The sequence below is a fragment of the Ascaphus truei genome, chromosome 5 (assembly GCF_040206685.1).
Source record: "Ascaphus truei isolate aAscTru1 chromosome 5, aAscTru1.hap1, whole genome shotgun sequence".
Taxonomy (NCBI): Eukaryota; Metazoa; Chordata; class Amphibia; order Anura; family Ascaphidae; genus Ascaphus; species Ascaphus truei.
Window position 1 is genome coordinate 239,775,537 of NC_134487.1, and position 24,090 is coordinate 239,799,626.

Below are 24,090 nucleotides of genomic sequence, written 5' to 3' on the forward strand. Positions count from 1 at the left end.
AAAAATGGATCAAGGTTTCAAAGAAGAGTTTTGATTCTCCCCACTTATGGACTCAGGGGGAGTTGCTGACCAGTAACAGTGCCGCAGGTAAGAGAGTTTCTTCTAGTCTAGTGAGGTGCTTTTCTAGCATTACAAATGTACCCTCATTAAAGACAGATTACTCTATTATACCACTTCCTGCTTTATGATGCACTGGGTCCAATACTCTCAATCACTCATTTAGACCTTGTCCTAACCTGTTTATTTATATATTTTTGAGCAACAATTGCCATTGTACCCCATTTTGCTGTAGCACTGTTTATAGGGAACCTTCCCTTACCTTCTACTGTATACCAAAGTATTCTAGAGTCAAATGTGAGGCCATCTGTCCGACAGCTAAAGCTTGGCCGAAATTGGGTCATGCAACAGGACAATGATCCCAAGCACACCAGCAAATCTACAACAGAATAGCTGAAAAAGAAAAGAATCAAGGTGTTGCAATGGCCCAGTCCTCAACCCGATTGAAATGCTGTGGCTGGACCTTAAGATGTGCATAAACAAATGCCCTCAAACCTCAATGAACTGAAGCAACGTTGTAAAGAGTGGGCCAAAATTCCTCCACAACGATGTTAGAGACTAATAAAGTCATACAGAAAACGATTACTTCAACTTATTGCTGCTAAAGGTGGTTCTACAAGCTATTGAATCATAAGCTATACTTAGTTTTTCACACACGGCTTCTCCATTTTGGCTTTGTTAAATAAATCATGACACGGTGTAATATGTCATGTGTTGTTGTTGTTCATCTGAGGTTGTATTTACCTAATTTTAAGACCCGCTAAGGAACAAATGATTGTTATTATGTCCTGATATGTAAAACCATAGAATTCAAAGAGGGTGTACTTTCTTTTTCACATAACTGTATGTGTGCTCTTTGAAGATGGACACCATCGTGAATTTCGCTCAAATCTCTCAGCTACAAAATGGTTTTGTCAGTTATACAAAAAGGAATGAAGATGGGGCACACGGATTTCCAAAATAAAGAGATCTCTTTATTTTGGAAATCTGTGTGCCCCATCTTCATTCCTTTTTGTATGCCATGGATTGGATGCAGCCGATCGTACATTGATGGGAGCACCAGTAATTGTATCACTCTTTATCATATTGTGGTGTGCATCATTTACTCTTTGTTATATTCTTCAGTTATACAACATATATAATCTCTACTTTATAGCACAATGTTTGGGCCTCAGCACAAATGTCACATTTGAGTTATAAACCATCACGATTTACCTAGTGCCGAATTAATAAACACATTCAAAAAGGTGCAAATATTGATGCACGCTGTTATCCGCAACGAAATAGGGAAAAAAAAATCTCTGAATCAAGGAAAGCACAGGACCTTGATAAATAAGCTCAGCGAGAGGAGCCTTCAATGCATTGCACAGTAGTGGAGGCAATTACACAAGCATTTTAAAACAAATTTAAAAAAAAAAAAAAAGTGCTACTTCCTGTGTTTTTGGAAGCCTTCTCAGAAGCAATAAACATCAAGCCAGTGTTGGAGCAAGATTGAAGCAAACCATATCATTTTTATGGTGAAGTATCAGCAGGAGTTACATGATAAACATTATAGTCGATGAAACCCTGCATACCTGTTTTCCGGCACCAAGAAACAATGGTCCAGGCCAGCGGTGCGCAAACTGGGGGGTAGGAGATTTTTCTGGGGGAGTGTAAGCGGTTGCAGAGGCCCCGTGCTCTTCCCCAAGGCATTTAAATTAAATGATTAGGGATCGCGTGAGTCCCCTGTAACACTCCACTTACCTTGTTCCAGCCGGCTTTGTGACGTGTCGCCATGGCAACGCGGCGTCAAATTACACTGCAGGGCCATGTGACGTCACATGACCCCATAGCGTCATTTGACACGGCTGCAAAGTGGGGGGGGGGGGGAGGGGGGGGAAGCGCGTGAGAACTGGGGCAAGCAAGACAGGGGGAGTAGCAGCAAAAGTTTGCGCTCCCCTGGTCTAGGCAGTTTTGCCGCGACCAAATAGCCACCGCTGGCAACCTTGGTAAGCCTGTGTTTTAACACTACCCCCTACCCTAAAAACCCCAATCAATTAACTAATCTTGGCGACGCAGCCAGCTGCCCCTAAGTGGACGCACGCCAACAAAGACTTAGTCGCGACCAGATGTCCGATTCCGGAAACAATTCCAGATTTCTTACATTTAACGTAGGCACAAGCAGAGAATGTTGCATGAGTACAAAACATTTTACTTCTTTTGATTATCACTTGATTACTATCCCACCCGCCTGTGCCAGGTAGATGTTGCAGAAATCATTAACAGTCGAAGCCAGACAGTTGCATTTTATTGGTGGTCCCTAGCCATGGGAATAAAAGATACAGTACATGACCCTGAAACAAACAGAGAGAGGGGAGGTCTCTGAGGAACACGGACAGACAGCAGGACAGGAGGCTGCAGTGATAGTTAATGGGGGAGGTGGTGGGGTACCAGCTTGTAGTGGGCACCACAGGACGGGCAGCGCTGGGGCTCCCCTTGATGCAGCCAGAACCAGAGTACTGAGGTGTTGTCTTCCTCACCTGCGGATGGGACAGAAAGGTTAATAGAGTCAACAGGTGCTCACTTACTAATACAAAAAACAGCTCAAATAACACAGTGTGTCTGCTAGTCTTGTACAGGTCTCAAACTTTATTCACAACCTCGGAAACAATATTACAGATGGTTTATGCATTATACTGTATTGTTAAGAGCAACCACTCACATTGAACAGTAAAAATCTACATAATTGACAACCTAGGAGAATAATATTAAAATACAAGGAAAAGAACAGCAGAGGAGGATATCTTGGAGAAGAAAATGCACTTTTCTATGAGGAATTCTCTTCATTTGAATATTCCTGATATTTGTTTCTTGGTTTTGTAACATTACAAACATTTTAAATTTACCATAGGTCTGTACTGCAATGTGTGCTATGCATATGTTAGTAGAACAACTATATATGATCACCATTGTAAAACAAATGAATGCCTAACATTCATTGTAAAACATTTTTTTCCAACAAGCTCCCTCCTTTTTCCCTTGACGTGTTTTGTTATGTTTATTCCCTTTTTGCTACAGAAGATGGCCTGCTCTTTCCAAGGCATTATATGTATATCTTTATTCATATAGTACATTACAAAACAATATAGTAAAGGGAATACAATAAGTGCAACAGACAATAGGAAAGGAAATTCCTGCCTCGGAGAACTTACAATCTAAGGCTGCGCGTATAGTGCCGGCGACGTCGCCCGAAAACGTATTGCCGCCGTCGCGTGTGCTTATAGCACGCGCGACGCGACAGAAAATTTGGAAGCCGGTCAAATTTGATTTTTCAGAGGCTGTCGCCACGTGACAGCCTCTGAACCAAATCAATGACTTGGTTCCCTGAGGACGGGAGTTGGGAAACACTGGTCTAAGCTATTGAAATGCTTCATTTAAATGGAGAATTCTAAGGTTTGTCTTAAAGGTGGCGAGAGAAGGTGCTTGGCGTGTTAGTCTACATATTTGACTTGATGTGATCTGGGGAATATTAAATCTATCATGAACATATCCGTGTTGTCTTTACATCACCATGTTTCTGACTTACAGATGCAGCCCACAATCCTCTTGTTGGTTACCGAGGGGACGATGTGAGGATCCTCCTTGGTCCCTGCGTACTGACGTGGCTTCAACATGCTGTACGGATCCTGCAAAAAATATAAAATAACCCTCATGTTAGAAGAGGGCATAGGGTGGACTGCACAGCAGCTATCTGCCAGGGGTCAAGACGAGGACAGCACAACCTTGAAGAGCAAAGATCAGGCACCAGCTATTACAAATGGTAGGTTGGGGCATAAAGCAAGAAAAAACACGGTTTTCTGAAAAAAAAAAAAATCCCATAATATTTCATCCATGATACATGTTCCTGTCCTTCACAAATTTTGCATACAGATGCCACCATTATTTTAACCGCGTCAATGCCAAGGTCCGCAACACATTGCAAGCACCTCTGACAGAGAAGCTAGTAAAAAAAAAACAATACAGCAGGTTATTGTACATCTTATTTTCATGCATTAAAGTCTCTTTTCTAAACAAAGCTGATATTCAGAACGGTAAATAAAAGGGTCATTTGTGGTATTACTCCCAATAGTTCAGGTCGTTTTCTGCCTTTAAGTAGACATTAACCCTATTGACCAAGGGAGCAGTGTGATAAGAGTGTTATGATCATGTCTGTCACTCACAGAGCCGTGCTGCTGAGCAGTCATTATCTTCTTCTCTAAACCAGTGGCCTGTTCTTCATCAGTTGGGATTCCTGCAGAGAAACAAAAACATACATTAGCTCGGGTACTGACAAGCTAGATGAGGTGGTACAGTGCCCCTGGGTAGCAGGTCAGTGCAAAAGCTTGAAAGTTCAATTACTGCCTGTGCCACTTCAGACCATGCAAGCACTTACACCCATTCTCAGGATTTAATTGAAACAAATAAATTCATTTTCCTGGTAAAAGGATCTTCATAATACAAAAGGATAAACAAAAATACTTTAAAAAAAAATTCCAACATTTCGGTTACAGCATGCAACCTTTATCAAGATGAGGGCTACAATGGAAAAAAGTCTGCTTTATTGCGAATAAAATATATTTTGCAAAGACCGCTGTGCCCTCTATATCCTTGATTGACAAGATGTGTCATACAATCTCCTCTTAAGAGTTTGCTGACAGCGCAACCTACAACAAATTGCACAGCAATGCATTGCAGGCCCTACTGGTAGTAAAGAGGTTAAACACTGAAAAATCTAGAAACCAGAGGAGTATTAGGAAACCTGAGTGTGTAGATGCACAGTAAAGGCTTTTTTGCATGGATGTCATACCGGACATAAGGTGACACACGTCACAAATATCAGTCACACTGAGTTGTGTACTCTGCAGGCACCGGAGACCCCACATATCAAAGTCTACCGGCCCCCCGTGTACAGCCTGTCAACCCCCTCACATGAATGTAATCGTTGCACCAACATGCACAATCTGCCTATTACTATGGCCTTCACTGCTCGATTATAATACATTTACTGACCTCTCGTGAAGCAATAGGGCTAAATATACCAATTCACCCCTTCAACGTCCCTCAAACCGCCGTAGAAGGTATTTTCTAGTTATGTTGATTTGTAGTAAACCCCCAGTGACGCAAAGATAACATGCCCATCTCGGGTAAATCATTGGTTTACAGGATTGCAAACGGTTCCCTATTCATGTATTAGCCTTAGCTGAGGCACTGACTTGTAGTTCAACCAGTCCTCTGTCGGAGAGGCGGGCAACGCAATCCATGCCTCAGTCTACTCCCCATACCCAGTCCTCTCTCACCTCCTGCCGCCATGCTGCGGGCTGGAGCGGCGGCTCTAAAGGCCCCGACCCGGGTGAAGGCCTGAGCAGCGCTGCGGAGAAGTAACCTTGACGCCATGACAGGAAGATGATGCGCAGAGACCGACTGTGGGGAATGATCAGCTCCCGGAAGCTGCGATACACTTCTACTACTGGACCGGTGATGAGGGAAAGTGACACCGTCACGTGATGAGTCCCCGGAAATGACGTACCGTACGTGTTTCATCGCCTACAGAGCGCCTCGTGCGCACTGAGGCCCTTATGGAATCTTTTTGATCTGTTAAATAAAAACAACCAAAAAAGTGCTACGATTTATGTCCATCGCGCGACGGTTTTAAGTGGATTTCACCAGCAGCCTGCCAAATATTATGGACACTATTAAATAGACATGTATTATTTCGAGGTCTGTGCACCGTTTCTGTGCCGTGCCGAATGAGCTTATGTATATTATGTAGGGCGCTTTGTGTAAAATGAAGCTGAACCCTTTTGCTGACTAATTGAACGGCAATGTGTTTCTAATCCGTATGCAGTAACCGATCATTACATTGAATTTAGCGCCTCAGTTTTCCCGCCTCATCAGTCTCAAGACGCAGCTTTTGCGTCTTGTTTAGCTATTTTTCCATCACGCCTCGTGGCTTTGCATCCCGTATCGCTGTGTTCCCGCCTCTTTCCCATCACGCCCCGCTGCTTTGCGTCTCGTGTCGCCGTTTTCCCGCGAGTCCAGTTGTTGTTTTTCGAAGCCGTCAGGTTTACGCGAGAGCGATCCAGACACCGGAGAGAGAGGCCGACACCCGAGGATGAACCACCCAAGGAATTTACCGGCCCGGGATAAGAAACCCACTGACCAGACTCGGGTTGGGACCGCAAGCGGCAGCCCCAGTGTCATGTATGTTATCCCTCAATACGGTACCATCAATTATACATAATCCCCTCAAACACAGAAACAGAAAGGCATTCATATAAATACTACCCACACACCTGAGACATGACAGAGACGCAGGGATTATTGTGTATCATATCCACTCTCTGTAGCTCTCTCCCCTCACCACGCTAACACACTGACCCTCCCTAACCCACCCTGTCTATCTCCCTCCCTAACCCACCCTGTCTATCTCCCTCCCTAACCCACCCTGTCTATCTCCCTCCCTAACCCACCCTGTCTATCTCCCTCCCTAACCCACCCTGTCTATCTCCCTCCCTCCCTCCCTAACCCACCCTGTCTATCTCCCTCCCTCCCTCCCTAACCCACCCTGTCTATCTCCCTCCCTCCCTCCCTAACCCACCCTGTCTATCTCCCTCCCTCCCTCCCTAACCCACCCTGTCTATCTCCCTCCCTCCCTCCCTAACCCACCCTGTCTATCTCCCTCCCTCCCTCCCTAACCCACCCTGTCTATCTCCCTCCCTCCCTCCCTAACCCACCCTGTCTATCTCCCTCCCTCCCTCCCTAACCCACCCTGTCTATCTCCCTCCCTCCCTCCCTCCCTAACCCACCCTGTCTATCTCCCTCCCTCCCTAACCCACCCTGTCTATCTCTCTCCCTCCCTAACCCACCCTGTCTATCTCTCTCCCTCCCTCCCTAACCCACCCTGTCTATCTCTCTCCCTCCCTCCCTAACCCACCCTGTCTATCTCCCTCCCTCCCTAACCCACCCTGTCTATCTCTCTCCCTCCCTAACCCACCCTGTCTATCTCTCTCCCTCCCTAACCCACCCTGTCTATCTCTCTCCCTCCCTAACCCACCCTGTCTATCTCTCTCCCTCCCTAACCCACCCTGTCTATCTCTCTCCCTCCCTAACCCACCCTGTCTATCTCTCTCCCTCCCTAACCCACCCTGTCTATCTCTCTCCCTCCCTAACCCACCCTGTCTATCTCTCTCCCTCCCTAACCCACCCTGTCTATCTCTCTCCCTCCCTAACCCACCCTGTCTATCTCTCTCCCTCCGTAACCCACCCTGTCTATCTCTCTCCCTCCCTAACCCACCCTGTCTATCTCTCTCCCTCCCTAACCCACCCTGTCTATCTCTCTCCCTCCCTAACCCACCCTGTCTATCTCTCTCCCTCCCTAACCCACCCTGTCTATCTCTCTCCCTCCCTAACCCACCCTGTCTATCTCTCTCCCTAACCCACCCTGTCTATCTCCCTCCCTAACCCACCCTGTCTATCTCCCTCCCTAACCCACCCTGTCTATCTCTCTCCCTCCCTAACCCACCCTGTCTATCTCTCTCCCTCCCTAACCCACCCTGTCTATCTCTCTCCCTCCCTAACCCACCCTGTCTATCTTCCTCCCTACCCCACCCTGTCTATCTTCCTCCCTACCCCACCCTGTTTATCTCTCTCCTTCCCTAACCCACCCTGTCTATCTCTCTCCCTCCCTAACCCACCCTGTCTATCTCTCTCCCTCCCTAACCCACCCTGTCTATCTCCCTCCCTAACCCATCCTGTCTATCTCTCTCCCTCCCTAACCCACCCTGTCTATCTCTCTCCCTCCCTAACCCACCCTGTCTATCTCTCTCCCTCCCTAACCCACCCTGTCTATCTCCCTCCCTAACCCACCCTGTCTATCTCCCTCCCTCCCTAACCCACCCTGTCTATCTCCCTCCCTCCCTAACCCACCCTGTCTATCTCCCTCCATCCCTCCCTATCCCACCCTGTCTACCTCCCTCCCTATCCCACCCTGTCTACCTCCCTCCCTATCCCACCCTGTCTACCTCCCTCCCTATCCCACCCTGTCTATCACCCTCCCTATCCCACCCTGTCTATCGCCCTCCCTACCCCTCCATGCCTATCTCCCTCCCTATCCCACCCTGCCTATCTCCCTCCCTATCCCACCCTGCCTATCTCCCTCCCTATCCCACCCAGCCTATCTCCCTCCCTATCCCACCCAGCCTATCTCCCTCCCTATCCCACCCAGCCTATCTCCCTCCCTATCCCACCCAGCCTATCTCCCTCCCTTTCCCACCCTGTCTATCTCCCTCCCTAACCCACCCTGTCTATCTCCCTCTCTAACCCACCCTGTCTATCTCCCTCCCTAACCCACCCTGTCTATCTCCCTCCCTAACCCACCCTGTCTATCTCCCTCCCTAACCCACCCTGTCTATCTCCCTCCCTAACCCACCCTGTCTATCTCCCTCCCTAACCCACCCTGTCTATCTCCCTCCCTAACCCACCCTGTCTATCTCCCTCCCTAACCCACCCTGTCTATCTCCCTCCCTAACCCACCCTGTCTATCTCCCTCCCTAACCCACCCTGTCTATCTCCCTCCCTAACCCACCCTGTCTATCTCCCTCCCTAACCCACCCTGTCTATCTCCCTCCCTAACCCACCCTGTCTATCTCCCTCCCTAACCCACCCTGTCTATCTCCCTCCCTAACCCACCCTGTCTATCTCCCTCCCTAACCCACCCTGTCTATCTCCCTCCCTAACCCACCCTGTCTATCTCCCTCCCTAACCCACCCTGTCTATCTCCCTCCCTAACCCACCCTGTCTATCTCCCTCCCTAACCCACCCTGTCTATCTCCCTCCCTAACCCACCCTGTCTATCTCCCTCCCTAACCCACCCTGTCTATCTCCCTCCCTAACCCACCCTGTCTATCTCCCTCCCTAACCCACCCTGTCTATCTCCCTCCCTAACCCACCCTGTCTATCTCCCTCCCTAACCTACCCTGTCTATCTCCCTCTCTCCCTAACACACCCTGTCTATCTCTCTCCCTCCCTAACACACCCTGTCTATCTCTCTCCCTCCCTAACACACCCTGTCTATCTCCCTCCCTAACCCACCCTGTCTATCTCTCTCCCTCCCTAACCCACCCTGTCTATCTCTCTCCCTCCCTAACCCACCCTGTCTATCTCTCTCCCTCCCTAACCCACCCTGTCTATCTCTCTCCCTCCCTAACCCACCCTGTCTATCTCTCTCCCTCCCTAACCCACCCTGTCTATCTCTCTCCCTCCCTAACCCACCCTGTCTATCTCTCTCCCTAACCCACCCTGTCTATCTCTCCCTAACCCACCCTGTCTATCTCTCCCTAACCCACCCTGTCTATCTCTCTCCCTAACCCACCCTGTCTATCTTTCTCCCTCCCTAACCCACCCTGTCTATCTTCCTCCCTACCCCACCCTGTCTATCTCTCTCCTTCCCTAACCCACCCTGTCTATCTCCCTCCCTAACCCACCCTGTCTATCTCTCTCCCTCCCTAACCCACCCTGTCTATCTCTCTCCCTCCCTAACCCACCCTGTCTATCTCTCTCCCTCCCTAACCCACCCTGTCTATCTTCCTCCCTACCCCACCCTGTCTATCTCTCTCCTTCCCTAACCCACCCTGTCTATCTCTCTCCCTCCCTAACCCACCCTGTCTATCTCTCTCCCTCCCTAACCCACCCTGTCTATCTCTCTCCCTCCCTAACCCACCCTGTCTATCTCTCTCCCTCCCTAACCCACCCTGTCTATCTCCCATGTCTATCCCTAACCCACCCTGTCTATCTCCCTCCCTATCCCACCCTGCCTATCTCCCTCCCTATCCCACCCTGCCTATCTCCCTCCCTATCCCACCCTGCCTATCTCCCTCCCTATCCCACCCTGCCTATCTCCCTCCCTATCCCACTCTGTCTACCTCCCTATCCCACCCTGTCTACCTCCCTCCCTATTCCACCCTGTCTATCTCCCTCCCTATCTCTGTATGTCTCTCCCCCTCCTTGTGTATGGCTGAGCTCATGGTTGTGACGCAGGTGCGCACTCCTGCAGCCCCAGCAATGTGTGCGGTAGCTGCAGGAGTTTAGTTGCGGCGATTGAGGGCATGGCCAACGCGTCACGGAGCTGGTTTGCCCTCATTGGCTGAATCAGGTCACGTGACGCTGACGTCACGCGACTGCAGCCTGAAATGTCAATTTCTGTTGTGGCGGCAAAATCTAGCAGCGTCGACACACTCATCGCCGCGGGCACTTGAGGAACTACCATATCAGGATAGAGTCCTTGAAGCGATAGAGTCCACGTAGCGATGCCACCACCATGAGCTCGGCCTTAGGCTGAGTTCAGGGTGGATGTTACGGCTGCGACCTCCTGCAGCTCAGCGATCTGTGACTTAGCAGCAGGCATTGAGTCGCGGCGTGTGGGGGCGTGGCGAGCGTGTCATGGAGCTGGTTCGCTGAACCAGCTCACATGACGCGACTGTAGCCCGAAAAATCATTTTGGGTTGTAGCGGCAAAATGTAGCAGCGTCAACACTACTTTGCCGCTGGTGGAGTTTTCAGTTTGAAAACTCCCACCGAACAACCCGAAACTGTGACGGACGTGCGCAAGTCGCATAGCATCCACCCTGAACTCAGCCTAAGGCTGTGTCCCCGCCAGCGCTAAGCGGGCGGCACTTGCCGCGTTAACGTACATATATATAAATATGTAAGTCCGCTCACGCGGTGTGCGCGGGCACACACGCTGACCCGCGTTCGACGCTTACCAAAACAACAAAACTATACTTCAGTTTTCTATTACTAGCTATTTACCAATATTTTTTTGGTGGAGTGTTACGTAACACACATACTTTTTATACTTCCCCGCGCGCTCAGCTGGCCCGCAATGCCCCCCTCTGCGCGTTCTTGTGTAAATCGGAGGACACACGGCGCTCTTGCTTGGAGCGCTCTCCAAGCATGAGCGCGCTCAGTGCCAGCGGGGATTCAGCCTAAGGCTGTGCTTATAGTGCCTGGCGACTTCGCTCCAAAACAAATCCATTGACTCCGTTGCAAGTGCTTATAGTAAGTGCGACGGCGATGGAGCGACCAAAAATTTTGAAGCCGGGTAAATTAGATTTTTTAGAGACAGTCGCCACATGTGACTGTCTCTAAACCAATAAGAGAGCGCTACCCGCCCCCTTCGTGACGTCACTGGCCTTGTCGTTAGTGGCGACGGGTGACATCATCGGTCGCCGTCGCCGGCACTATAAGCGCGGCCTTAGTCTCTCCCCTCTCTACCCCCTCTCTCTCTGTCTCTATCCCCTCCCTCTCTGTCTCTTCCCCCCTCCCTCTCTGTCTCTTCCCCCTCCCTCTCTGTCTCTTCCCTCTATCTCTTCCCCCTCCCTCTCTGTCTCTTCCCCCTCCCTCTCTGTCTCTTCCCCCTCTCTCTCTTCACCCCTCCCTCTCTTTCTCTTCCTCTCTTCCTCCCTCCCCCCTCCCTTTCTTTCCCCCTCCCTTTCTTTCCCCCTCCCTCTCTTTCCCCATCCCTCTCTTCCCCCTCCCCCATCCCTTTCTTCCCCCTCCCCCATCCCTTTCTTCCCCCCTACCCCCTCCCCCTCTTTCCCCCTCCCTCTCTTTCCCCCACCCCTCCCTCTCTTTCCCCCTCCCTCTCTTTCCCCTCCCCCCCCTCTCTTTCCCCCACCACCTCCCTCTTTCCCTCTCCCCCCTCCCTCTTTTTCCCCCACCACCTCCCTCTTTCCCCCTCCCCCCACCACCTCCCTCTTTCCCCCTCCCCCCCTCCCCCCTCCCTCTCTTTCCCCCTCCCCCCTCCCTCTCTTTCCCCCTCCCCCCTCCCTCTCTTTCCCCCTCCCCCCTCCCTCTCTTTCCCCCACCCCCTCCCTCTCTTTCTCCCACCCCCTCCCTCTCTTTCCCCCTCCCTCTCTTTCCCCCTCCCCCCTCCCTCCCCTTTTGCTCCCCCCTCCCTCTCCTTTCGCTCCCCCCTCCCTCTCCTTTCGCTCCCCCCTCCCTCTCCTTTCGCTCCCCCCTCCCTCTCCTTTCGCTCCCCCCTCCCTCTCCTTTCGCTCTCCCCTCCCTCTCCTTTCGCTCCTCCCCTCCCTCTCCTTTCGCTCCTCCCCTCCCTCTCCTTTCGCTCCCCCTTCCCTCTCCTTTTGCTCCCCCCTCCCTCTCCTTTCGCTCCCCCCCTCCCTCTCCTTTCGCTCCCCCCTCCCTCTCCTTTCGCTCCCCCCCTCCCTCTCCTTTCGCTCCCCCTTCCCTCTCCTTTCGCTCCCCCCTCCCTCTCCTTTCGCTCCCCCCTCCCTCTCCTTTCGCTCCCCCCTCCCTCTCCTTTCGTTCCCCCCTCCCTCTCTTTCGCTCCCCCCTCCCTCTCCTTTCGCTCCCCCCTCCCTCTCCTTTCACTCCCCCCTCTCCTTACGCACCCCCCCTCCCTCTCCTTTCGCTCCCCCCTCCCTCTCCTTTCGCTCCCCCCTTCCTCTCCTTTCGCTTCTCCACCTCCTCTCCTTTCGCTCCCCCCCTCACCATTTCGCTCCCCCCTCACATTTCGCTCCCCCCTCCCTCACCTTTCGCACCCCCCTCCGACACCTTTTGCTCCTCCATCTTTTCCCCCCCTCTCCCCCCACCCTCCACCCTCCTCTCAGCCTCCCTCCACCCTCCTCTCCTCCGTACCTCCCCCCATCTCTCCATCTGCTCCATCTCCTCCTGCTCCCTCCCCCCTCTTTTCTCCCTCCCGCTCTCCCTCCCCCCTCTCCTCTCGCCCCCCTCTCTCTCTGTATTTCTCTCCCCCTTCCTTTCTATATGTTTCCCTCTCCCCCTCCTTCTTTATCTCTGTATGTCTCTATCCCCTCCCTCCCTATCTCTGTTTTCCTGCACCCCCTCTCTCTATATCTGTATGTCTCTCCCCCTTCCCTCTCTATCTCTGTATATCTCCCTCTCTATCTCCGTTTTCATGCCTCCTCCCTATCTCTACGTCTCCCCCCCCCCCCCTATTTCTGTCTCTCCCCTCCCTATGTCTGTCCTCTCCATATCTCCCCCGTTCTGTATCTCTTTCTGCCCTACCTATCTGCTGTCTCTCTATTTCTCTCTCTTCCTCTCTCCCCCCCAACCAATCCCCCTCTCCACACTTTGGGGCCTATGCAGAGAGCAGCGAATTTTAAAAATGGCGAGTTTAATAAAAAGTAGCTTTTTTTGGAGAGTTTTATTCTCCATATGCAGAAATGTGCGAATTCTGCTATGTTTAACATGAATGCGTGTGGCGAGTTTAAATTGGCGAGATGCGCGCTGCAGAAATGTGTTAAAAAAAATTCGCGCCTTTTTTTTCCCTTTGCTATGGCCGCGAGCGGCAGTTTCTTGCCAACTTTTTCTGGCGAGGCAAAAAGGAGACAATCGCGCCATTTTATTGGCGCGAACAGCCGCTAGATGCCGTTTGCGCCTCTCTGCATAAGGATATTTTTAAAACTGGCGAGATGGAGGTTCTCCGCAGCCGCGAGGCGAGTTTTAGAAATAGAAAAAAAAAATTGGCGCGTTTTTCGTAACTCTCCATTTTCTGCTGTTTTCTGCGCGATTTTCTCCAAAAAATGGCGAGTTTTGAAATAGCGCTGCTCTCTGCATAGGCCCCTTTATCTTGTTTCTCTCCCCCCTCTGCTTCTGCAGCCTATTTTCTCTCCAGCAGATGTGGCTGTAACCTCACACATGTATAATCTCTTCATCCCACCAGCTCCGTTCTATCTTCACTCTACTCTCACTTTACTTAACCCCAAATATGCCAATTCCCAGCAAACAGCAATGAGCAGGTCTGAGCTCAACTGGGGGATTGAAAAAAAACAAAACATGTATTTATTCATACACTTTTGAGGTGTGTGTGTATGTATCTGTATGTGTATGTATGTGTATGTATATACAGGCATACCCCGCATTAACGTATGCAATGGGTCCAGAGCATGTATGTAAAGCGAAAATGTACTTAAAGTGAATAAAGCATTACTTTTTTTCCACTTATCGATGCTTTGGTGCAGGTAGGGAGATGGTATTGCTGTTTAGGACGTGCTGACAGGCGCATGGCTAACTGCGGTTTGCTTATTGGGCGAGGGGAATCAGCGCGTCACTACTACGGTGGTCTGTAGGGCAGAATAAGTGTCCGTACTCACAAAGCGAGCGTACGGACACGGGGTATGGTGCTATTGAAAATATGTCCTTACTCGTGAATGTACTTAAAGTGAGTGTCCTTAAAACCGGATGTGTGTGTGCGTGTGTGTGTGTGTATTGCTGCAGAGGCATTTCCTCTTCCTCTTTTAAAAGCAGATGCGCTTACTTAATTAGGATCACCTATGGACTGCCTAATCAGTGGGGTTAACTCCTTGCATACTGGAAAGCAGGCATACTGCCACCTCCTACTAATGTATTACAGAGTCTATGACTCTGTCACATATCCCCCTCCCCAGCATAACATTACCGAGTGGAGCGGCCCGTGCACCCTAGGAAAGTGCATCCGCATTACCGTGCAGTATGCCTGGCCGACGCTGCACTGTGAAGTTGAAAGGTTGTAATGATTGAAAACCAGCGGGTAACTCTAGAGTTCTTTTCTTTGTTTCTATGCATCCACTGTAAGGGTGCATGGTCTGTAATGAGCATAAAAGACCTGCCTAATAGGTAATATTTTAAAGTGTCTATTGCCCACTTTACTGCCAAATATTCTTTTTCTACCGTGGCATGGCTTTGTTCGCGGGGACACAATTTGGCGACTTAATTACAAGACCGGGTGTTCGTCATCTCCTACAAACTGGGGACAGGACTGCTCCGAGACCTACTTCGGAGGCGTCCGTTTGCATAAAAAAACTATTTTGTAAAATCCGGGGCTACTAAGACTGGGTGACTACAGAGCGCTGTACGTAGGTCTAAAAAATGCGGTCTCCGCACCACTGCTCCATTTTACCAAATCGGGTGCCCTTGTTTTTACTAAATCTGAAAGCTGTGCTGCCCGGGTTTGAAAATGGGGGTAAAAATCGCCGGTAGTAACCCACAATGTGAACAAAGATCAAGCGCAAATACTATTTTTAAAGATATTATAGATAGATACTTTAATTTTCGCGCCATTCTGGGACACCACGGTGACGTTCAGAGCATCTTTCCGCATCACTACGTGTATGCAGGTCAGTCTTACCTTGGGGATGGTGTCAGGAGGGGGGGCAGTGGATGTGGGAGGGGGGCCAGTGGATGCAGGGGGGCCAGTGGATGCAGGGGGGGGGCAGTGGATGTGGAGGGGGTGGGCAGTGGATGTGGAGGGGGTGGGCAGTGGATGTGGAGGGGGGTGGGCAGTGGATGTGGAGGGGGTGGGCAGTGGATGTGGAGGGGATGGGCAGTGGGATGTGGAGGGGGGTGGGCAGTGGATGTGGAAGGGGTGGGTAGTGGAGGGGGGTGGGCAATGGATGCGGAGGAGGGGCAGTGGCACCCAGGCCATGGGACCACCGCAACCGTCTTCCCAAACTTCCCCCGCTCAAACGGGCGGGCAGCGGTAATCGGGGAGGGGGGAGCCGCAGTGGTAACCGGGGAGGGGGGGAGCGCCAGCCGCAAGGCCACATAACACCCACCTCCCGATCGAGGGAAGCCCCATGCGCGCCAACCGCTGGACTGTCTTCGCTGCCCCCCCCCCCATCCAAAACCGCCAGGGCAACCAAGGGGAAACATGGCCGGAGGAGGATGCGCGGAAGCCAGCACCACCCGCCAACTTTGCCCCCCCCACCGCGTGCGCCCGCACCTCCCTCCCTACCTCCCGCCCGGGCTGCAGCCATGGCGACAAGGGACTCAGAGCTGCCAGCCGGCCCTTCTTCCCCGCTCATATTACCCTGCCCGCGTGGGCACCAAGGGAATGTGCGACAGGGAAAGAGCCTGACGAGCCCGCACCTGCTTACATTGCTCCTCCAGCCCTGGGCAGCAACGACGGGGACCCCCCCTTGAGCCTACCTCCCGCCCCGGTCAGCAAGCGGGAATCGGGGGCAGGAAGGGTGCAGGGGATCGGGGGCAGGAAGGGGGGAGGGGATCGGGGGCAGGAAGGGGGGAGAGAAGAGCGCCAACGTGCCTGACCCAGAGCTGCCAGCCGGCCCTCTTCCCCGCGTCAGCCCAATCAGGGAGGGGGGTTTATTTATTTATTTTACCTGGCACGAGCGGTGGAATTAACAGAACCACAGCATGGATCGCCAGCGGCCAAAGCCGGTCGCCATGAGTGATCGGGCGACCGGATTTGTCGACCATTGTATGTGTGTGTTTATATGTGTACATATAGCCAATAAAGAATATCACTTGTGAGCACACCTGCCTTTCAACCATTATCACCTAGCATACAGTGTTTCCACTGCAGCAAGGGATTCTGGGAAATGACATGCAAATGAGCACACAATGTGTCACCTTTTTGCCTGGAATATCCATTCACATGGAGCCCATTTAATCTGATGCATCGCCATTCACACATCTTTTAAGCACCGCATGGGACCAGCAAAGCAAGTACAGACCACTCACAGACATGTTTAAACCTTGATGGGTATCATCAGTGTGAGGTTGGTCTATACTTGCTTTGAAATATTTCTAGGCTGGGTAGGTTTACCATATACATTTTAAGTTATGGTGAGTGAAAAAGGCGGCAGAAAACCTCCACCGTTAGCATATAGCCAATAAAGAATATCACTTGTGAGCACATTCACATGTCTTAGACAGGTCTGCAACCCTGCCTTTCAACCATTATCACCTAGCATACAGTGTTTCCACTGCAGCAAGGGAGAGTGAGAGAGAGTTGGTGACAGACACAGACAGAGAGAGAGTGGGTGTCAGACAGAGAGAGAGTGGGTGTCAGACAGAGAGATAGTGGGTGACAGACAGAGAGAGTGGGTGACAGAGAGAGTGTGGGTGAGACAGAGAGAGTGTGGGTGAGACAGAGAGAGGGCGACAGACACACACAGAGAGGGCGACAGACACACACAGAGAGAGGGCGACAGACAAACACAGAGAGAGGGCGACAGACAAACACAGAGAGAGGGCGACAGACACACACAGAGAGAGGGCGAGAGACACACAGAGAGAGGGCGAGAGAGACACAGAGAGAGGGCGAGAGAGACACACACAGAGAGAGACACACACACAGACACATACACACACACACTCAGACACATACACACACACTCAGACACACACACACACAGACACCTACACACACACTATTCAGACACTCACACACACACACACTCAGGCACACACACACACACACACAGTCAGACAGACACACACACACACATACACTGGGTGGGTATTCATTGGAAGGGAGGGGGGCCTACCTGTGCAGTTCATCCAGGGCTTGCTTGTCCTCCACATGCGGGCAGCCGGGCAGGAGGGTGTTGAAGCCGGGCGGTGGGGACTGAAAGCCGGGCGGGAACTGTGGGGGGGCCTGGAAGCCGGGCGGGAGCTGCGGGGGGCGTGGAAGCCGGGCGGGAGCTGCAGGGGGGCCTTGAAGCCGGGCGGGAGCTGCAGGGGGGGCCTTGAAGCCGGGCGGGAGCTGCGGGGGGCCTGGAAGCCGGGCGGGAGGTTCGGGGGGGACAGGCAGCTGGGCGGGAGGTGCGGGGGGGCCTGGAAGCCGGGTGGGATGTGCAGGGGGCCCTGGAAGCCGGGCGGGAGCTGCGGGGGGCCTGGAAGCCGGGCGGGAGGTTCGGGGGGGCCTGGAAGCTGGGCGGGAGGTGCGGGGGGGGCTTGGAAGCCGGGCTGGAGGTGCAGGGGGGCCTTGAAGCCGTGCGGGGGGGGGGCATTGAAGCCGTGCGGGGGGGCCTGAAAGCTGTGCGAGGGGGCCTGGAAGCCAGGCGGGAGGTGCGGGGGAGCCTGGAAGCCGGGCGGGAGGTTCGGGGGGGCCTGGAAGCCGGATGGGAGGTGCGGGGGGGCCTGGAAGCCGGGCGGGAGGTTCGGGGGGGCCTGGAAGCTGGGCGGGAGGTGCAGGGGGGCCTTGAAGCCGTGCGGGGGGGGGCATTGAAGCCGTGCGGGGGGGCCTGAAAGCTGTGCGAGGGGGCATGGAAGCCGGGCGGGAGGTGCGGGGGAGCCTGGAAGCCGGCTCTAATCGGTATCTTGTGCACCACGGTTGCCTCCTCAACTCCTTGATGCTGCGTGACGTCACGAGCGTCATGTTGGCATGGCAACGCAGCGTCTGACGCCGGCACGGCCATTGCAGTTGCAGGAGGCAAATAATAATGCCCGTAGAAGCGTGGGCTCATAGCGCGAGCAGGGAAAATTGCGGGCGACCGGATTTGTCGAACACTGTATATGTATATATATATGTAACGGGTTTTCTGGACTGGCCTGACCCACCCAATCTCATATTGGCCCCTGTGGTCTAACCAGTCCCCATTACAGTGTGATGTCTGGTGGTGCACCTGTTGGCAACAGGACTCCTGAGTCTCCCGCATGATGGTGTGTGGGGATTTGCCAACCCAGACAGGCAGCTGAGGTAGTGTGCTGGGTCCTACCTATATCCAGTGCAGCGCCTCCACCTCATCAGGATCCCGGCGTCGGCTTGGGGATGAGTCTGATGAGGAAATCCTCTGTGGTGCTTCTCTCTGTGCAATAACTCCACACTTGCACACGAGAGTGTTGTTAATCAGGAACATCTTTATTAGTACGGTGGGCCAGCTGCCCTCCACAATGGGGTGTATTCAGCCCTCCATTGTTCACCGTACTTCCCTTTTGAAAGGTAATGTCCTCCTAATGTAGGGATTCCCTATCCCCGCAGGGATACTTCACCGGTGCCAGGTCCCTGGTCACAGTCTCATTAGTCCTCTTAGTATACTAACTCTGAACTCTTAATCCTCAGAAGAACCTAGACGAACCTAACTTTTGATCAGTGCTGTGCCTTATGTATCCTCTGGGGGCTGACACAATTCTGACATCACCAACCAGGGAGTCAGAGCCTGTGACCACTCCCATCCATACATAGGGCACCTCACCAGGGTGTGAGGGCAAACCTCCATGATAACTGCTGGCATGCCCATAACTTACCAGGCCTTACTGTCAGCAGGAGAGATGACTGCAGCCATTTTATATATATATATATATTATATTAGTGAAAGCACTGTATGCCTGTCTGGATGTCCGGTGTCCCTAGGGGAAATCTCATTGGTCCCTTGGGCAAACCTGGGGGCGGCCAGAGCTGTGCACGGGCGCTCCGTGCTGCTGCTTCTATGTCTGTGTCTTGCAGAGGGGGCGGGGCCAGAAGATCCGTGCTGCTGCTTCTATGTCTGTGTCTTGCAGAGGGGGCGGGGCCAGAAGATCCATGCTGCTGCTTCTATGTCTGTGTCTTGCAGAGGGGGCGGGGCCAGAAGATCCGTGCTGCTGCTTCTATGTCTGTGTCTTGCAGAGGGGGCGGGGCCAGAAGTTCCGTGCTGCTGCTTCTATGTCTGTGTCTTGCAGAGGGGGCGTGGCCAGAAGATCCGTGCTGCTGCTTCTATGTCTGTGTCTTTGGAAAAGGGGTGGGGCCAGAAGCTCCGTGCTGCTGCTTCTATGTCTGTGTCTTGCAGAGGGGGCGGGGCCAGAAGCTCCGTGCTGCTGCTTCTCTGCTCTGTGTTTTGCAGAGGGGGCGGGGCTTCTCTCTGCACACAGAAAGCCCCTCCTTCTCTTCCTGTCTGCTTCCCGTTTTCAGCAGCATGGGGGGTTGGGGGATCGGAGCATGTCGCCCCCCCAGGTGAAATTGTGGACTGATTAAGTGTGTGTGTGTGTTGGTGGTGGTGGTGGTGGGGGGGGGAGTGATTGAGTGTGTGGGGGTGGGGGGGATTGAGTGTGTGGGGAGTGGGGGGGATTGAGTGTGTGTGTGGGGGGTGGGGGGGATTGAGTGTGTGTGTGTGGGGGGGGGAAGTGTGTGTGTGTGTGGGGATTGTGTGTGTGTGTGGGGGGGGATTGAGTGTGGGGATTGTGTGATTGTGTGTGGGGGGGGGGGATTGTGTGTGTGTGGGGGGGGATTGTGTGTGTGTGGGGGTGGGGGTGGTGTGTGTGTGGGGGGGATTGAGTCCCCCCCTTCCTGCCCTTTGCCCCCCCTCCCTGCCCTTTGCCCCCCCTCCCTGCCCTTTGCCCCCCCCCCCTCCCTGCCCTTTGCCCCCTGCCCTTTGCCCCCCCCCCTTCCCTGCCCTTTGCCCCCCCCCTTCCTGCCCTTTGCCCCCCCCTCCCTGCCCTTTGCCCCCCCCCCCTCCCTGCCCTTTGCCCCCTCCCTGCCCTTTGCCCCCCCCCCCTTCCACTCCATGCCCCCTGCCCTTCCACGCCCGGGCAACGCCGGGTATATCAGCTAGTATATATATATATATATATATATATATATAAATATTCATATATATATGTTGCGTACACTGATAGCGATCATTACCTCTTAAGAAGTTCCCATTCTAGGAACGAAACGTGTAAGGTTTTATTCTTGTGCATTTATTGTAAGTGCTTTTATACAGCAACATCCACACTTTTTTTTTTTTTTTTTTTTTCATAAAGTTTTTTATTAGGCATTGTTACAACAGGTAAGGCAAAAATACAGTGCAATTTACAGTACCTAATAGTTTTAACATTTTTTGGGGAGTAGAGAGAGACAAACTAAGTTGTCGAGACGGGGGGTTTGCCTTCGAGAGGTGAAGGCAGAGAGGGGAGGGGATAAGGGGGATGGTAGGGGGGGAGGGGTAGAGTGGGTAAGGGGATTTGCCTCCTGACTGAGGGGGGTTTGATTGATAAGTTAGTTAAAGTTTTATCTGCTCAGGATTTTTGTGTCTTTGGGGGGAGGGGATTTTTGTTCCCTACCTTGGTGGGGCGGGTCGTCTGTCCCGGGTTAGAAGAAACCACGGGTCCCAAACTGATTCGTGCGCAGGGAGGTTTTGTCTAAGGACGGCAGTCAGCCGCTCCATGTGCATCACCTCGTTTATTCTCTTTTTGATCGATCCCAAGGCTGGCGTGGTCATTTTCCTCCAGGAGGCCGCTATCTCACATCTCGCCGCAGTGAGAATGAAGGATATTAATTTCCTAGTTGGTCGGACAATGTCGGACATCGGTCTGGCCAGAAGGAAGGTCAGTGGTTCAATAGGTAGATCTAGGTCAGTGACCTCTTTTTGCAAAATTTGGACCTTGGTCCAGTACTTCACAATTTCTGGACATGTCCACCAGATGTGAACCATGTCCCCTCTATTGCCACAGCCTCTCCAACATTGGTCTGATGCCAGAGGGTAGATTTGGTTTAAACGTGCTGGGGTAAGATACCAGCCAAACAGAACTTTATAGATATTTTCCTTTATTGTGGTGCATAGGGAAGTTTCTGAGGCTGCCTGCCAGATTTCTTCCCAAGTCTCTCTGTCTATAGGGATGTTCAGGTCTGAGGCCCATTTGAGCATATAATCGTGCTGGGTTAAGGCCTTTGGATTCTCCAAGGTCCGATAGATCTCAGATATAAGCCCTTTCTGATGGGTCTTGACCTTACAGAGATATTCGAATCTCGTGAGAGTGGGGTACTCTGGGAGTGGGCATATTTGACGGATAAAATGTCTGATTTGAAGGTATTTGAATGTGTCCAATTCTCTGATTTGATATTTGGCCCTTAAATCTTGATAGCTCAGGAGCTTCCCAAGGCTTAGGAGGTCTGCAATCGCCCCGATACCACGTCGTTTGAGTTGGTCGAACAGACTAGATCCACAACCCGGGGGGAATTTCGGGTTGTTGGTGATAGGCGTCAGTTGGGAGCTTGATGAGGATAGGCCATATTTATGTTTACATCTCATCCATGTTTCGAAAGTGTGTATTTAGGCCTGTACTGTAGTTTAAGGTTATGTGTCTGTCCATCTCCTCTGTCTAGGCTCCAAAGGCAGGCTTGTAGAGAAGGCATTTTGGCATATTGAGTTTCCATTTCTACCCAGCAACAAAGGGCCGGGTCTGTGTTCCTGTTACGCCGGTGCTGCCCGCAGACCAGACCCGTTCCTTTCACTGAGGTGAGGAACGTATAGAAGCACGCACCCGCAGCAAAGGGAGCGTGTCCGGAGTGTGGTGATTTTGGCGTTGCCAGGCCAGGTGTATTTCGCTAGCAATACTTGCCGGTACCGGTGTAGAAATGCCGTTGTCGTTGCCGTTAGCCAAGGTCTGGGATTGGAGAATACTGGAAGGTCGTTTGTCCAAGCAGGGGTCTAGAGCCAGAGAGAGACGTCCGCCAAGCCAAGTCGTAACCTGAGTGAATGAGAGAGAAAACGCCAGAGTAGTAATCCAAGTGAAAACTATGTCGAGCAATGAATGATAGGAAGGACTGGCATTATAAAGTGTGGCTGACCAATCAGAAGTGAAGGCAGACCTGGAGGACTGCGTGGAGCCATCCTGGATAGGTTCCCTTGATTGGCAGACAGGTGAGGACTCTTGTCTTGACAGGAGATCATATTCCTGTATTGGGGGCGGGTCTTCACTGCCAGAGCAGTGAATAAATTAACTTCGCCCGGCGCGCGCTGTTCAGGCGCGCGCCCGAGCAACATGGCGGCCGCGTGAGGTACTGCTGGAAACCGGGGACGCCGAGGACGCCGGGGAACCCCCAGAACCGACGGAGGTGAGTGGCGCTGGCGAGGTGTGCGCGCCACGGCAGCAGGAGGGAATATATCAGCAGAGGAACCAGGGCGCGGGCGCCGCGATCCCTGATTCCTCACAGTACCCCCCCCTTCAGGATCGGCCTCAGGACGATCCTTCCATGGTTTTGTTGGAAACTTCTCTCAGAAGCGTTTGAGGAGTCCTGGAGCATGAATATCTTTCAGGGGTACCCATGACCTCTCTTCGGGTCCAAAACCTCTCCAGTGGACCAAGAAGTGGACTTTACCTCTTGAAAGACGGGAATCCAGTAGAGCCTGTATTTCATACTCTTCGTTACCCTGTACCATCACAGGATCTGGTTTCGAAGTGTGATCCGGAAAGAGGCTACTGGAGATAAAAGGTTTGAGAAGTGAGGTGTGAAAGACATTCGGAATTCTCATGCTTTGAGGAAGTTGGAGTCGAAAAGAAACCGGATTAACCTGCTCCAAAATGGAAAAGGGACCCAGGAACCTAGGAGCCAATTTGAGGGAAGGCGTTTTGAGACGGATGTTCTTGGATGATAGCCAAACCTTGTCCCCGGGTTTGTATTCGGGTGCCGGACGACGGTGACGATCAGCCTGATTTTTAGATGTCAAGGATGCTTTTTGTAATGCAGATTGTATTCTGGACCAAGAGTCTTGTAGGAGAGCAATATGTTCGTCCACGGCTGGTACCCCAGAGGATTCTTTAGTAATAGGTAGGCGAGCCGGATGGAATCCGTAGTTGATAAAGAAGGGAGTCTCGTGGGTAGACTCATTCCTGGAAGAATTGAATGCGTACTCAGCCCAGATAAGTAATTCTGCCCAGTCATCCTGAGAATTAGAGACGAAGCACCTTAAGTATTTCTCGAGGGATTGATTAACCCTCTCGGTCTGTCCGTTGGATTGAGGGTGATATCCAGAAGAAAAGGAAGACGAGATACCTAGTCTCTTGGTGAAATCTCTCCAGAACTTGGAGACGAACTGGGAACCCCGATCGGACACGATGGATGTAGGAATCCCATGGATCCGGAAAATCTCTTTGGCAAAAATATCCGCAAGGGCGGGTGAGGAGGGTAATCCTTTGAGAGGGATAAAGTGTGCCATCTTGGAAAACCGATCTACTACCACAAGAATGGTATTCATGCCATTCGACCTAGGCAACTCCACAATAAAATCCATCGAAATGTGGGACCAGGGACGCTCCGGAATAGGTAAAGGTAAGAGAAGACCCTGAGGTTTCTGACGAGGAATCTTGTTACGCGCACATACCGGACAGGACCGTGTAAATTCCAGAATGGTTTTAGCCATATTGGGCCACCAAAAGGTACGACGGATGAGGTCCAAGGTTTTCTTGAATCCAGGATGCCCTGCCGAACGGACGGCGTGTCCCCAGTCCAGTATTTCAGGGATAAATTTGGGTTCCACATACAAAGAGTCTTTAGGAACCACAAGACCGGACGGGA

General features: G+C 52.1%; 2 protein-coding genes across 4 annotated transcripts in view; one reads left to right on the forward strand and one right to left on the reverse strand.

Annotated features, from left to right (window-relative positions):
• Positions 1-2,327: 2,327 nt before the first annotated feature.
• On the reverse strand, positions 2,328-5,569 carry COX5B (cytochrome c oxidase subunit 5B). The gene is made up of 4 exons (XM_075601854.1): positions 5,373-5,569; positions 4,257-4,327; positions 3,623-3,722; positions 2,328-2,576 (listed from the first exon to the last, which is right to left on the reverse strand). Exons 1-4 carry the CDS (start codon positions 5,467-5,469, stop codon positions 2,464-2,466), a joined length of 381 nt encoding a protein of 126 aa, XP_075457969.1. The 5' UTR covers positions 5,470-5,569; the 3' UTR covers positions 2,328-2,463.
• LOC142495828 (uncharacterized) overlaps positions 5,305-24,090 on the forward strand; it is a 439,489-nt gene continuing 420,703 nt past the window's right edge. The window contains exon 1 of one of the 3 annotated variants that reach the window (XM_075601852.1): positions 5,305-6,276. In XM_075601852.1, coding sequence (XP_075457967.1) covers positions 6,188-6,276 — 89 coding nt within the window. In that variant the 5' untranslated portion in view covers positions 5,305-6,187. The remainder of the gene's footprint in view (positions 6,277-24,090) is intronic. The other 2 variants (XM_075601853.1, XM_075601851.1) reach the window with 2 other exon arrangements.

What these genes read in the sequence shown, in the direction of transcription:
- COX5B (XM_075601854.1), bottom strand. Translation starts at nt 5,469, where the DNA reads ATGGCGTCAAGGTTACTTCTCCGCAGCGCTGCTCAGGCCTTCACCCGG. An exon ending in CCGCAGCATGGCGGCAGGAG is followed by an intron (nt 4,328 to 5,372) that starts GTGAGAGAGGAC and finishes GTTTCTCTGCAG; the next exon opens with GAATCCCAACTGATGAAGAA. An exon ending in GAGGATTGTGGGCTGCATCT is followed by an intron (nt 2,577 to 3,622) that starts GTAAGTCAGAAA and finishes TCCCATCCGCAG; the next exon opens with GTGAGGAAGACAACACCTCA.